This window comes from Asparagus officinalis, chromosome 7, assembly GCF_001876935.1.
Source record: "Asparagus officinalis chromosome 7, Aspof.V1, whole genome shotgun sequence".
Taxonomy (NCBI): domain Eukaryota; kingdom Viridiplantae; phylum Streptophyta; class Magnoliopsida; order Asparagales; family Asparagaceae; genus Asparagus; species Asparagus officinalis.
The window spans coordinates 55,996,916-56,013,387 of NC_033800.1; the positions used below are offsets into that span (position 1 = coordinate 55,996,916).

The following is a 16,472-nucleotide window of genomic DNA, read 5'->3' on the forward strand; positions in this document are numbered from 1 at the left end:
GCATTTAACAAATAATTAGGTGCTCTCAAGCAAAAAAATGTAAAGCAATTTAATTCGCCTAGTATTGAACTTAAGGTTTTTAGACTATTTAAGAGAATTATGTGCTGAGCTAGATAATGCATATGAATAATTTGGGTGTTACAACGTGTTAGTTATTCCTGAGGAAATAGGATAGAGACATAAACATAATTCCTATTCGTACCACAGTTTCATTGAGGACCTAAACTAACCCAGTAACCACAACCTCACAGCCCACTGCAGAGCAAATCACGATCCAGGTATGCAACCAAAGGAGTTTTATTAATCAAATCAATTTGTGAGAGAGATATGGTAGGCAAACAAGAAAACCAAAGATGTGGACAAGCGGGCATTGCACCTAGAGCTTACCATATTTCTCCAGAAAGCACAACGCCTTCTCTAGGAAGGAAGGTCCCCCATCAATATCTTCGAGTGCAAGCAATATTGGTCTACCAACAACTAAAGACTTGATGGGGCGCTTGTCTCTCCCTATAAAATGCAGAGGTAACAAATATAATCAAAGAAATTGGACATTACAAAAATAAGATGTTGCCAAAACTTTATGCTTGTTATAGACAAAATAATCTGCTACTTCTAAGGCACATACAAGTCTGGATGGATCCTTCAAATGTGTCAGCATTATCATTACGAAATATGCCATTGTGTCCCATCACAAGTGCAGCATTTGGAGCTTGTGCAAGCGCAAGTTCCAGTGCTGTTTTCCATTCAAATAAATCCTCTGATGTCTCCGCCTGATCCAGTCACATACAAGAAACATAAACAACAAAAAAGAATGCTACATAGAAGATTAAAGAGAAAAGAAACTAAAAGAAGATTGTTCTCCTCATGTAACTTAGCCAAATAGGGGGCAAGTTAGAAGAATGATGAAGCACCTTTAGGGTGAAAGCACGCCCATCACGTCCATCAGGAAATAGAACAGTCAACAACTTCTTATCTTCCCTAACCACCACGCTGCAAGTAACAATTGTAGAATCATCTATAACATATTCCATTAACATATAAAAGAAACAGATTAAGACACCTCTAACACTAGAACAGAGCATTTACCTCCCAGAATTATTTAAGTCAATGCCTCCAAGAGTCAGATTAACTTCACCACCTCTCTGTGGTAATGCACTCTACAGAATAATTAATTAAAGATCAGCAAGGGGAAACCAGAATAATTACACGATGGACAGCTGTGAACATGGACCAAAGCACAAGAAGTAGTTAAAATGGATTGGAAGCATCACTTAAAATAGCTTTCCTCGTTTTATGTAGATAAGCCTTTCTCTAAGCACAACTAAGGAAGCAAACTCTCCAATTGTTGGAAAACACATTACCGAAAACCCGAATCTTTTAACTATGTTTCTAATAGCGGTTTGTATAAGATCATGTGAAAAGAAATTATATTATTATTGTATTTTCCTCATCCCAAATCAGGTGTGAACATCTAACTTGATTTTATGTTGTTAATATAGTATTGATAGAATGAGAATCAGTGTTTGAGGATATTAAGAAAGCTTCATGGCAACAAGATAATTGCATAAATACTATATCAAACTCTTACTAACGTACATACCTACATAGTATTGTAGGCAAATTGGCTAAAAACAAGATAAATAGGTCACCACAATATTTACAAAATAAACATATTGAATGAAATGCTATTATTTTACATTCCATTTTCCGAATTTGAAAAACTATCTTCCCCAACGTCCCAATCACCTGTCTATACTTGTCTGAAATGAAATGTATGGTACACAACTATAGACAATAATTTCATAAAACAAATAAGTTTGCAAAATTATGGAGATGAAGATATTAGTGCCAAATAAGAAGGAAAGAACAATACTCACCGGATCATTTTTGAAGAAAACCAAAGACGTGCGAGTGAGGATGAACCAGCGCTTCTTCCATGATTTCCAACCAATTCCTAAAAAGCAGCAAGATGATCAGCATCAACGTCAATAGAGAAAGGCAAAAAAAACTCTACAAGCATGCTCCTTATTGCATAGTGAGTTAAGTTAGCATCGTCAGAGATATGAAGATAAAAGAAAAACATGAAGTCCACTTTACTAAATCCAAAGTAACATGAACAACTAAAGTTTTTCCCTTTTTACGGATGAATATACAACTAAAAATAGAATTGTAAGAACTAATGTTGATGAGATGTTAGTCATAATATATACTTCAATCTGAAAAAGAAGTGTACAAAAACATTATGAACTGTCCAACAAGATATACAAGATTCAAAAAGGTGAATTCGCCAAAAGGTGGAATAAGACTAACTGACTAGGCCTTCTAAAATACCTAATTTACCTGTCCCAACTCAAAAGAACAAATCCTGGATAAGACAGAAAACATATTGAAAAGGAATGATAGTGACCGAATGCATGTCCTGGACAACTCTGCTATTTGTACCAAGTTAAACTATAAGTCGTTAAGCTTGTGAGTACAAACAAAGTGAATACTAATCACACAATTATTCACCTAAATAAAATAACTCCAAATCATTAGCAATAAGCATCCAGTATAGTTACTAGTTAATAACTTCGAATCTGGTTCAATATCCATAGTTTGACCAATATGGGTATCCTATATTCATCTGTTTAAAATACAAATATAAATAGAGATAAAATTAAATAACTCCATGTACAGAAAAGATATCTTCAACTCATAACGTAAGATGAAAACCTATTTAGTATTGCATGATGTAATATTATCTTCAGTTCCTAATATGCCATTATATGACTTCTTACTTTAATGTACAATAGACTAATTTTGAAAATTAATCTCGTTCTTCTTTTAAGTACTATAGACTAATTTTGAAAGTTAAACTCGTTATTTCCAAATGCTAGTTACATTCATAATATTGGTCAGTATTCGTGCTCTATCTGAATATAAACTCGTTCCTATCAAATATGAATAACAAGTTACATACTCAAGCAGTATGTGTATCAGCTAAAAGAAAATAAACTAGATCCTCACCGACTTGCATTTAATAGGACAAATGGTCAGCATCAAAGTGAGCACTAATGTGTTGCGATGTTCTGCATATTCAAGAATCAGCTAATCTTTAGAAGCTAATGGAAGGACCAGTTGTCTGTACGAAGTCTAAATAACATTACATTCTTCCATGGTATGCATAATAGGTACTTTACCTGAAGATTCTCATAGCCTCTCTTTGAATTTTCAAAAACTTGGTCTCAAAAGCTTAGTCCTTGCACCATTATTTTTAAGGAAAACATAGAAGCCAATTAGATGGCTCCAATTTACTCCTAACAGTTAGTCCAAAGTTTAACATTTTATATATTTTTGGAAGTGTCATCATGAAGGTTTTCATGAAAATGTACATAAGCCATCTGTCAATTCTTTTAGTATTCAACTCACTAATTCACACAGCAGACAAATCTGGTTGTTCTGTTCATAAAAGCCTAATTGTGATTCAGCCTAATTGTGATTCAGCCATTATTTTTAAGGAAAACATAGAAGCCAATTAGATAGCTCCAATTTACTCCCAACAGTTAGTCCAAAGTTTAACATTTTAGATATTTTTGGAAGTGTCATCATGAAGGTTTTCATGAAAATGTACATAAGCCATCTGTCAGTTCTTTTAGTATACAACTCACTAATTCACACAGCAGACAAATCTGGTTGTTCTGTTCATAAAAGCCTAATTGTGATTCAGCCAAATTAGAAGTTCTCCACATAGTTACATGTATTCAACAATCTCTTAACCTTGTAGATCAGATTGGAAGACTGAAAAGCTTTTTCCTGTTATAACTAGGCTTGTTGATGAAGGCAACTTGCAGAATCTCGCTTGTTATGATTAAGATTAAGAAACGTAGTTAGGATTAAATAATACAGTTGGAATTTTACTTGATATTTTGGTTTAGATATTTAGTTAACTTATTTTATGTTTCATTAGTTGTGATTTGTTTTTAGGACTGAGATTTATTACTATTGTTATGTTTCTTTAAAATAGCATGTATTCTCTCTTTGAGAATGCTTTGATTAATGAAATTTTGAGTTGAGAAAATTAGTAAGCATGTGAATTGTTTTTTTCTCGTGGGCATGGGAAGCGCTTGAAATGTGATTTTCCCTTGCGTGTAAAGCCCTCTATTATATCCAGTGTTTTAAATGGCGGCCGACATGTCGGATATGTGGCCGACATGTCGGATATGTGGCCGACATGTCGGATTTAGGGGCCGACCAACACGATATTTGAGCTTTTCAATGTGTATTGCGTTTTTAGGGTTCATGTCGGATATATCGGGGGATATGTCGAATGTGTCGGGCGGATATGTAGGGTGATATGTCGGTTATGTCAGCCAATTTTTCAGTCTGAAAAATTGGTTAATTTTTTTATTTTTTTGGTTATGTTTGTCAAATCAGATTTGAGTTTAAATTCTTGATTGTCTTAATATTAATTCCAAAGACAAAAACCGATAAGTTAAGGAAAATGGAAAAAAAAGACCGAAGTAATATATGTCGCTCATCTTCTCTCTCCCCTTCGACATCTCATCAGTCTCTTCTCCAAGCTATTCCTTCGACATCAATATCGGACGATCTTCTCTCTTCTTAACCGCTAATATCAGAATTCTCACCTCTTTTCTTCAACATCAACCCTAAGCATAATAAGTTATTTACTCTTTTATATGTTTAGACAATAGAATTTTTTAAGTCTTATTTAGATTTTACTTATGATATTTATATTACACACATGCACACCATCCGATATAGCAATACGGTATTTTTTTTCATGTCTCCCGACATATCCCTGATTTCCGCTATCCGACATAAATTTTAGCCGTCCGACATGAACCCGACATCCGACATTTAAAACCTTGATTATCTCTATTTTTGTCTTGTTCAAAAAGCCCTCTACAATCTGTTTCTTTATTTTCATCATTCAACTACATTGCCTCAACAAGATACCCTTTTCAAAAGAATCCCCACCTTCCAAAAGCATCAAACCAAAGCCCCAGAGAAAAAAAACGCTAGAATCCCCAAATCGGATTTGAGGGATGAACAATATGTTGTATCATTCATATGCGAGAATAATAACTATTTTGTTGTTCATTGTGTAATTGCGTTATCATCTCAACATCCAGACCCCTCGTGCCTCTTCTGCCGATCTGTGACGATTGATGAACCCCTTCAACTGTCCAGATTCACCAAAGATCAAAGTTGTCTTGCCGTTCTGCGCCACGTGTCTATCTCATTGTATGAGCACTGTGTTTAAAACTAACATCTGTGATTGATTCTACAATAAGGGACAATGACATCAACTGATCACAGGAGCTATTGATATGAGGCCATCATCTTGACAAGCACCATTTATGTAAATGTTGTAGAATCAAGAACACTATATCTCTAAACACGCCCTAGTCACTGTAGCAAGCTTCTCATGTTTAGAGAGGGACCACATGGGATACATTGACTTCAGCGACTTGTTATCAGGATATTCTTAAGGTCAAAAAAAATAGATAGCAAAAATAATTTACTTGTAGAAAACAGCAATAGCAACTACACAATAATTTCATGATGCCATAACATAATTTAAAGCTAACCTTTGGAGGAAATGAAAAGTGGCCCACTCTTGAACACCTGTCGAGTAAGTAGGAAATTACATCATCATCATCAGTCTGAATATTCATCATTAGGACTGCTTTGAGAATAAAATTACTTTTAATGGAAAACTTGAAGTAATATAAAAAAATACAAATCAACAAGAAACCCGCATCAAAAGAACTTTTGTTCTCAAAGCGCGCATGCATGTGTGTGCTGCACACACACACATAAAAGACCTCATTACAACTACTCAAGCATGATATAGCACTATATAAGCCCAAGGAATTAAATGAGAAGCAACAGTAAATAATTTCAGATGCATAAGATAATAGATTAATACAATATTGCAATCCTTGACGAAAAAAATTTTGTGTATGAATTAATTAATACTCAACAAGGATGAGCAATATAGTTGCTACTTTGATAACCGCATCTAGACTCAGGCTTCCTCTACTCCAGAGTTCAATTCACTCTCATCATAGTTGGAAACATACAAAGGGGATTTTTCCTTGATAAATGATTGCTACTTAAGATGGGACGTCTAATGCCTAAGGGGTTGTGCTTTACGAAGTCAAATTCTCTCCTCGCCAAGAAAGGAAAAGAAAACGGATGAAAAAAATAAGAAAGGAAGAAAAAAGAAAGAAAGCATTAACACCATCAACTTAGATCTGTTTTGCAACACTCTTTGCAATGCAAGTTCCAATTGCATGCCACATCAAGCAATTCGTTGTTATACAATCTAAGATGGAAAAAAGTATTTGGCAGCAGCATATTTTTGGATATAGCTATCCAAATTACACTAAACCCCCAAGAACTTTCAGCGTTTTGCAGTGAACCTCAAATAACTTTCAAAGTTGCACTGAACCCCCAATAACTTTTGCATTTTGCAGAAAACCCCAATAAATTTCTGCATTTTGCAGATAACTCCCATAAATTAGAACCAAACCAACATAAAAAGGGCATTTTGAAAGTTATTTGGGATTTAGTGTAATTTACCCAAGAGATATTGGGGTCTTCTGCATATGTTATTGGGGATTAGTGAGATTCTGAAAGTTATTGGGGTTTACTACAAAATGCTGAAAGTTCTTGGCGGTTTAGTATAGTTTACCCTATAAAAAATATTGGGTGATTATTATGAAACCCCCTTCAGGCTTGACAACTTACACTAACAATAATTTATATTACAATACCCCTTGCTTTTTAGGAAAACTGTTAAGAGTCTTAAGACCCATTAAATTTCTACCTTATTCTCTAAACTACCCTTCAATAGTGCTTCTCTTCCTCCTCAAAATATTTCAAAAATCCATCTCACCTCTCCTCACATCAAACCAAGTAAGATGACCCATTGAAAAAGAGAGAATTAGAAGAAGATCAAGGTAATCTCTTCAAGCGCTTTGATTTTAGCCTTAATTTGGTGTAACCTCTAGTTTCTAGTTTGTGTTTTGTCTTGAAGAGAAAGGGAAAATATGTCAAAGAGGAAAAATAAAAGGATACTTTTGGAATAGATATGGATTTTAATAGTTTTTTTAAACAGCAGTAATTGCAATGGGAAAAAAATATTAGTGGTTTCTTAATAAGTGAGCGAACTTTTTTTTGGGTGTGTGTGTTTAGGGGGGGGGGGGGGGGGGGGATAGATTTCATAATAATTACCCAAAAATATAAAACATATTCCAAGTATACATAAAAGCTATTGGGTGGGTGGGTGTGTGTGTATTTATATGTAGGTACGTATATGTATATACTTATACTTGGCAGCCGAGCATATTTTCTAGATTTAGTTATTCAATATGATTCATACTAGCTAGGAAGAAAAGAAACATGGCCTCTACTTTTTTTATCACGCCAACATGGCCTCTACTTAAAAGCACTGTTTCGCATCTTTAGCAAATATAAACAAATATAAATCTATTGTTGCCAAATACACACAACAGCCAATTCAGGAAAGAAACTAATCATGCAACATTTTCTAGGAACTGACCGTCATACATCTTGTTGCGAATGCACTGCATCCCCTTAATGCTGCCTTCTACTTCCATGTACAAAGTATTTTTTTCATATTGCTCCCTAAAGATGCATTTTTTCCAACCAAATATTAAAGTTTACTCAATTTGCCAAGTATGACAGACTGTACTCTCTTAATTCAGCCTTTCAATGCAATTCACAAAGTAAAATACTTTTCCTATCCATTCATCCATCTCCAGACCAATGCTTCCAGGAATGTACTTTTTTCATATTGCTCCCTAAAGATGCATTTTTCCAACCAAATATTAAAGTTTATCCAATTTGCCAAGTATGACAGACTGTACTCTCTTAATTCAGCCTTTCAATGTAATTCAAATTAATACACAAAATAAAATACTTTTCCTATCCATTCAGCCATCTCCAGACCTATGCTTCCAGGAATGTAATCTCACTACAAAGCCATTCTTGCTACAACTCCACAATTACCAATTCAGTAAATTCGTCCTTCATGAAGCCTTCTTCTGCATGTATTTCCAATTATGGAGAATTATTTATTGCTGCTCTCTAATTCAAAAGGCGATGTACTTCTATTTCTTCTCTGATAAATATGATTGAAACCGTATCAACGCATATCAAGTTTGATTTGCTAGGTTTGAGCAAAAGGGCCATCTTCTGTAGACTAAACCCATATGTCAAAGGAACTCCACTAATGCGGTGGCATACATTTTTTTAAACCCGCTTTAAATTCACGGCCAGTGGGAATTGAACCTATGTTGCTCTTAATAACATGCCACTGCACCAAAACTCTGAAGTTGTTGTGAGGCTAAGCGTTACGCTTGTATATTCTAACACTATCAATGTGATTCAACTACATAGAGAAAGCTAAACAAGAGTCATTCATCTCAAACCACATTAAGCACTCATTAGCTAGATCTAACACGAGATACAACACAATGCACAGAGAAAAAAAACTTCACTTGCTATCCAAAACAGCAATCACAAGCATGAACACAACCCCTAGAAAAGCGTAAAGATTTTAAGAACGAAAGGGGGGAAAGAGGGCGCGCATACCGTGCTGGACGCCGCGGTCCGACGATGATGCTCAAACGGCGGGGCCGCAGCAGGAGCCGACGACATCTCGTCGCATCAGATCAGGATCAGCCACCACCAACCCCTCAATTCCTCAACAAAAACCTCCAGATTCGATCAAGATGCAATCTTTCTTCAAAATGCAAGATCGATCAAGCTAGGGTTTCGAAAAAGGGGAAAGGAAAGGAGGAGAAAAAGACACAGAGCACAGCTTGGCTGGAGAGCGAACGAGAGGGGATTAGGTGAACAGTGTAATGGTGGGATTAAAGTAAAATGGTAAAAAAAAATAAGAATTTATTGTTATTATCACAGCAGTAATTTAGCGGGGGTGGAGTAAATGCTGTAGTGAACCGTGGAGGAGAAGGCAGATGGCTAATCTGTGAGGCGGTCGATGACGTGGCAAGTCACGTGATGTTGTGGTGGGGTGAGAGTGCGGTCGAGAAATGGGGGGGTATATTTGTACTTTTGCTGCAGGGTGTAGTTTGTCGCTGACTGAAGAAGATGTGATGGGAGGGCCCCACGTACGCTTTTGGTTCCTTGCTGGTTCGCGTGTGTTGTCAGTGGATGAGGGATGAGGGATGAGGAAGAGGATTTGCATCCGCTACTTATGAATAGTATCTCCTAACATTTGCTAATGGATCTTTACTTTTTATTTTGTGAATAGTATCCACAAAATGAAAAATGAAGATGTATTAGCAATATCCATAAAATAAAAGGTGAAGATGCATTAGCAAATGTTAGGAGCCACTATTGATGAGTAGGATCCCAATCTTGAGGAAGGAGGACGGTAAAAACATGTAAATAACAGATTACAAATGCAGATAAAGATAAATTACGAGGAAGAATGATGGTAAATTACTAGGGGTGAAGTCATAATTTTACTTGGGGTAAGGTCACATATCACAATACCCGTAGGTACAATTAACTTAGTTACGCCTTATCAAAAGTAGGAAATACACATTTGTCCATTAATATCGTAGATCAAACTGCTTATCGTTATTTACAACCCATCAAATCCAAGTACATTGAAAATCACATGATTTGAAAGTTTCTAGTTTTTAATCCAAGCTAGACAAAAAAAATCGGTATATTAAAAAAAGTTTTTTTTCTAAATAATTAGCAAAATCGACCATTTTGCTAATTATTTAGTAAAATCGAGTTCTTTTTTATTAACATGACAAAAAGATGTCGATTTTAAAAAACAGTCTGATCGAAACATGAGGGACTAGTAGTCTTGTATGTTCTAAAACCCCAAACAAAACATACGGGACTAATAGTCTCGTATGTATTGTTTGTGCTAACATAAAAACCCTTCCCCGACTCTCTACTTCCCTCTCAAGAGAAAGTCAGCCCTTTTTTCCGCTGAAAAAAACCAAAGCAAAGATTAACTCTCCTCGCTCCTTCTCTCTCTAGAACTCATCGCCAGCCATCACCACTGTCATGGTCGCCGCATCCACCCGCCTCCATTTCTCCAGTGTCTCAAACACCTCAATCCCTAAATCTCACCCCTTTACCGCCATAAAAATCAAAAAAATTTCCTACCCACTGCGATCAGCAAACCCTAACCTCTCCCAATCCTTCTCCATTGACAACGAAGATAATAACAACAACTTCAGCGGCGGAGGGTTCGGCAAATGCGGCAGAGGAAGTGGCGGACACGATAGCGGGCCTGCGATTTCGAATGGATTGGTGGCAATGAAGTCTTGGATCTCGGGGGCTCGCCTCCAGGCGATGTGTCCTGTCGCCTTGGATCTCGTCGGCGGGGATGTACATGAAGTCCACCTGAGATTCGCGGTACGATGTGTCCTGTCGCCTTGGATCTCGTCGGCGGGGATGTACATGAAGTCCACCTGAGATTCGCGGTAGAGGAGGAGGACGGTAGAGTCGTAGTGGGAGAAGGCGGCGCAGTTGGGGTTAAGGATGGTGGAAGACTGGACGAAGGTGGTGGAGTTGAGGTGGACGGAGGTGACGCTGAGGGTTGGGTTGCGGGGGCGGAAGACGAGGAAGAGGACAAGGGAGGGAGAGAGAGCCGGGGAGGGTTTTTATGTTAGCACAAACAATACATACGGGAGTACTAGTCCCGTATGTTTTAAGCAGGTTGTTTTTAAAATCGATCTTTTTTGGCTGGTTGGCCAAAAAGATGTCGATTTTGCTAAATAATTAGCAAAATTATCGATTTAGCTAATTATTTAGCAAAAATGTATTTTTTTAAAAAAATCCCAAAAAATCTTATGGGAAACCGTTCATTTCTATGTTATGAGATGTATAAGGTAGAAATTTCAAACTCAATGTGATTTTTAAATCTACATGAATCATGAATGTATAGACCTTGGTGAACAGTTGGGAGCTACAACATTGATGAACAAATAAGTATTTCTTGCATGTGTTTAACTAAGAAAATTATAACCTATGTTTATTGTATTATGATATGATTCAAGAGCCAATGGTGCATAGGAGTGATCATGCTTGAATGGTGCATAACTACAAGAAGCTACATGCTGAAGGAATTGAAGTCTGTATATTGTTGGCCTTCTTGTTTTAATGATGTTTAACAAACAATTTACAACTAATGTTGTTTGTCTAGTGTTTGTGTTTTCGTATTTATTCTAGGCAAACAATGAGCTGGAGGATGGATGGAATCGAGCCTTAACGATCATATCAAATGGAGGTTGGCGGAAATGTGGAGTGAAGCAATGCTATTCAAAGTTCAAGATCCAAGTTTAGCTTCATCCGCAACGTGTACCAAGTCGAGCTTATTGAAGATCAAGATCTAGCTTGGGTAATCTAGTTTAGGTTTTGTATTATGTGTGTTAAGTACGTTAAGCTCAATATCTATACACACACATTTATTGGTTTCTTCGTATATATATATATATATATATATATATATGTTTTGTTTTCTATTATCAAATGGAGGTTGGCGGAATGTCGGGTTGAAGCCTTGCAATTCAAAGTTAAAGATCAAGTTCAAGCTTCATCCGCATGTGTACCAAGTTGAGCTACAATGAAGATCAAGATCAAGCTTGGGTAATCTAGTTTAGATTTTATATTATGTGTGTTAAGTACCTTAAGCTCAATATCATATACACACACGTATTTGGTTTCTATGTATATATATAGTTATATATATACATGCATGGTTTTAGGTTTTCATGTTTTGGACATACTTGCAAAATACATGAGTTTTCACAAATGGAAATTCAATTTGAGAAATTCTTTTTCTAACATGTTTGTTTTCATGTTTATAAACATTTCGTAAAGTTTCATCAAGTTTGGAATTGATTTGTTATGTTTAATGGAATTTACAAAATCATGTTTTTCGTTCGTGCATGTTCGTGCATGTTTTACAAAATAGATGAGTTTTCATAAATGGGAAGTGATATTCAAGAAATTCTTTCTTTGACATGTTTATATACATGTTTAGAAACTTCTCTCAAAATTTTACTATTTTTGGAGTTTATTTACTGTGCCTAATTGATTTTACAAAATCGTATATGTTAACAGTTTTTCAGAAACTGTAAATTTGTGTTCAAATATTTATTTCTCTCAACTGGGAAAAGTTTTTCAGAAATTCTTTCTCTGACATGTTATTCTATATGTCTAGAACATTCCCACTAAATTTCATAATTTTTGGAGTTCATTTACTATTTTAAATTGATTTTACAAAACAACTGCACACTGCTACAGTAACTCCGGTCGACCGGGCATGTCTCTGGACGCGGTTACTGTAGCATAACGGCTATATTTTCCAGATTTTGATATATCCATTTTTTTGTCTTTTTGCTTGGTTTTCTTGGGTTTTTGGGCTTGTTTCATGAGCCTATATATACTCCATGCCCTCATACTTCTAAGGGTACTCAAGAAATGTTTTAAACAAGTTTAAAGAGTTTTAAACAAGGGTTTAAGTGTGTTTTAGTGTTTGTTTGGTTTGAAGATTGTTTTCACAAGTGGAGGAGATCATCTTCTTGTTTGGGCTCCAATCTCCATCTCTCCATCTTGTCATCTATTGGAGAAGTTTTCTAAACTCTATCTAGCTTTACATTTGCTTAGTTATTTGATTATCATTCTTTAAAGCTAGTTTTTATATTGAGTTTAGTTGATTTGATTTTATCTCATTGTTACACACACCCACTTGAGCTTATTGTATTTGCATACATAGTATATTAGGGTTATGAGAGATTGTAACATTGAGTTGTGCTTAATTGAGTTTTCATCTATTGTAGAGAATAAATTTATATTTGTTATATTGTGAGTGTTGATTGTGAGTGGTGTAAGGTTTTCGGTGAGCTAGAAAACCGAGTGTGTTGTGAAGTTTTCGGTGAACTAGAAAACCGAGTGTGAGGAGTGAACGTTGTTCGGTGAGCGTTGAAAACCGACACTGTGAGGTGTAAACGTTATTCGGGTGAGCGTAGAAAACCCGGTTGTGATAGTGGATTTCTCCCCGGGAGTGGGGAGCGGAGACGTAGGACGGAAGGTCCGAACTCCGTGATCATATCTTGTGTTTGAGTGTGCTTTGGCGTTTATTTATACTTGTGTTTATATTTCTTGTCGCCATTGTCATTAGCTCATTATTTATATGATCCACTATCTAGTTCATATTGTTTACCCCTTGTGTTAGTTTTATATCCTTGCATATACATATATCATATTGATAGGATATATCATCTTGTGTTAGTTTATATATCCTTGCATATATATATATTCATCATATAGGATATATCTCATTGTTCATATTGCTTATCCTAGCTTATATAGTTGTTATATTTCATACTTGTTAGGATAACTTGTTAATTAGTTTTTATTGGCATATAATCGGATTAGATTAGCATAAGACACTAATCACCCCCCCCCTAGGGTCTAACAATTGGTATCAGAGCTTGGTGCTCTTTAATTTAAGGTCTAATCGCATTGAGTTAAAGATCCAAGTTAGCTTATTGTGCTAATCTAATTTTGAGCTTTATTTGTATCTTGCTTGCCTTTTATATTATGGATATGCATGGTTTAGGTTATGCCATTAATATTGCTCCTAGATTAGATAATTTCCCCTATGCCCAATGGTATGTTAGATTTAAACTTTTTGTTCAATCTAAACACTTTGATTTATGGGAAATTATAGATGATGCTTATATTGTGCCCACTTTGAAGAAATCCAAATGGAATAAGAATGATCATCGTATGTTTACAATGAACAATATTTTGTTAGAATATTTGCTAAATGCTTTTAATTCATCTATGTCTAATAAGTTTGTTCATTTTGATAGTGCTTACAAACTTTAGAAATTTATAGAAGCACATCAAGGGGACTTGGAGGCGATCCAACAAGCTTTGGAGGATCCGACTTCAAGTTCATATGGAGCGTCATGCACACACGCACTAGGCGATAGCTCTAGTGAGGTTTGCGAGTTCGAATCCATTAATGATTTATCTAGTGATGAACTTGCTTGTGCTAGTGAAAAACTATTGCATGCCTACAAGAAATTACAAAATGATTTTATTGATTTAAAAAACAAACATGATAATTTAGGATTCGATCATGGGGAGCTAGTGTCAAAATTGGATGTCATTGCAAAAGAAAATATCATGCTTAAAGAAAACAATGATATGTTAATTTTGGAAAATAAAAAATTAACCACATCTATAACTAGCTTATCTCATGAAAAAGATAATGCCATGTTAGAAGTAGAGAACATACAAAATGATACTGCTTCTTTTATAAATGACTATTTATGTTCTACTTCTAATAAAAATATATATGTGCCTAAAAATGAAGATTTGAATCTTATGAATAAATGCATTTCCTCTTTAGATTCAACTTTGAAAACATGCATTAATAATCATAAGAGGCTTATGAATATGTGTGCCAAGACTAAGTCAAAATCATCTACTCATTATGCACACCTGTATAGCAAAACTTATAAGTGTTCAATTTGCGGCCGTCAAGGTCATTTAGCTAAGTTTTGCTATGATGCACACAAACATAAGAACTCTAATGCTCCTTGTGCATCTCATGTAGCTTCTTCATCTTGTACACTTACACATTCACATGCTCATTCTCACAAAGTTCATCTTAAGCATGCTAGTGTGTTCAAGTGTGATCATTGAGGTCATTTTGGTCATTTGGCCAAATATTGTTTTGATTTGAAAAAAAAATTCTTATTTGACAAATGTTTCCAATAGACCACATGTTTTTAAATGTGATGTTTGTGGTAGATATGACCACTTAGGAAAGTTTTGTTTTGATAATGTTTCACATTTGCAAAATAATCTTAAAAGATCATCTATGGTTGCAAATGTTTCTCGTGCACATCCACATGGTCAACATAACCAAATGCATCCTCTTCGTTGCACTTATTGCAATCGAATGGGTCATTTACATAATTATTGCTATGACCGGACTCGTGCACTAAATGCGCCCAAATGGGTTCATAACCCTAGGGCTTTGAGCTTGAATGATAGGGGTCATGTCCCTAACCAATCCGGCACCAAGAATTCTTGGATGCCAAAATGATTTTTAAACCAAGAATTTTAGTACTTTTTCTTTTTCTTTTTCTTGGTTTATGCTTTGAAACTTTTTATGAAAACAAATTTTCTTTGATCAATTTTTTTTTGTTTTCATGGTTATTAGTTTCGATCTTGTTGAGAGGCTTGTAGTTATATACCCTCCGGATTTATTGGGTGTTTATTCCCAAATCATGTTTACCGGATGCTTAAATATTCATATGGGTTATTACTAGCTCAAGAGCTAGATATGGTTGTCTCTCATGATTTTTTTTTATCAATGATGATTTGGTCTTACGTTTTTGGATTTAAACTTTGATTTATGATTTCTCTTGGTTGATTTGTTTTCATTTGAAAACTTTTTACATGACTCTCATGTTTCTCTTCTTTTGATTTCATAAATCTACCTTTACAAATGGTTTTTATGCTCGTTGATATGAGACACTATTTTTCACTTTGATATATTTATATGTGTTCTCATTGTCTTTTTGTATGTGAGTGGTGTTTAGCATATTTTTCATTTATGCTTGCTCACATGTTTGTCATGATCTTCATTTCATATATTCTTTATGGCATTTTGATAGGGGGAGCAATCCCTATATCTTTTTATGTATTATACTCACCCATGCATATTGATAGGGGGAGCTTTCGCTCTCTTTATTTTTTTGACCCCTTTTTGATGTTGTCAAAGGGGGAGAAATAATATGAGTATATTCTTTCTTGTTTATATGCATGCGAATTATAATTTATATATTCATTTCCTTTCATGCATACATCCTTTTTGTAAAATTGTTTATCATCATCAAAAAGGGGGAGATTGTTGGCCTTCTTGTTTTGATGATGTTTAACAAACAATTTATAACTAATGTTGTTTGTCTAGTGTTTGTGTTTTCGTATTTATTCTAGGCAAACAACGAGCTGGAGGATGGATGGAATCGAGCCTTAACGATCATATCAAATGGAGGTTGGCGGAAATGTGGAGTGAAGCAATGCTATTCAAAGTTCAAGATCCAAGTTTAGCTTCATCCGCAAGTGTACCAAGATAGAGCTTCGTTGAAGATCACTGGAGGATGGATGGAATCGAGCCTTAACGATCATATCAAATGGAGGTTGGCGGAAATGTGGAGTGAAGCAATGCTATTCAAAGTTCAAGATCCAAGTTTAGCTTCATCCGCAATGTGTACCAAGTCGAGCTTATTGAAGATCAAGATCTAGCTTGGGTAATCTAGTTTAGGTTTTGTATTATGTGTGTTAAGTACGTTAAGCTCAATATCTATACACACACATTTATTGGTTTCTTCGTGTGTATATATAGTTATATATATATA

The 16,472-nt window shown here is 35.3% G+C and overlaps 1 protein-coding gene across 5 annotated transcripts in view; it reads right to left on the reverse strand.

Annotated features, from left to right (window-relative positions):
- The window catches only part of LOC109851037 (rho GTPase-activating protein 7-like), a 29,999-nt gene extending 21,028 nt beyond the window's left edge, over window positions 1-8,971 (reverse strand). For 3 of the 5 annotated variants that reach the window (XR_002249648.1, XR_002249649.1, XM_020421147.1), the window contains exons 1-7: window positions 8,629-8,971; window positions 5,595-5,631; window positions 1,878-1,954; window positions 1,087-1,157; window positions 912-990; window positions 626-770; window positions 388-507 (exon numbers count right to left, since the gene is read on the reverse strand). Coding sequence is in view for 3 of the 5 variants with exons in the window: in XM_020421147.1 (XP_020276736.1) it covers window positions 388-507; window positions 626-770; window positions 912-990; window positions 1,087-1,157; window positions 1,878-1,954; window positions 5,595-5,631; window positions 8,629-8,694 (595 nt within the window). In the remaining 2 variants the exon portion in view is untranslated. The remainder of the gene's footprint in view (window positions 1-387; window positions 508-625; window positions 771-911; window positions 991-1,086; window positions 1,158-1,877; window positions 1,955-5,594; window positions 5,632-8,628) is intronic. The other 2 variants (XM_020421145.1, XM_020421144.1) reach the window with 1 other exon arrangement.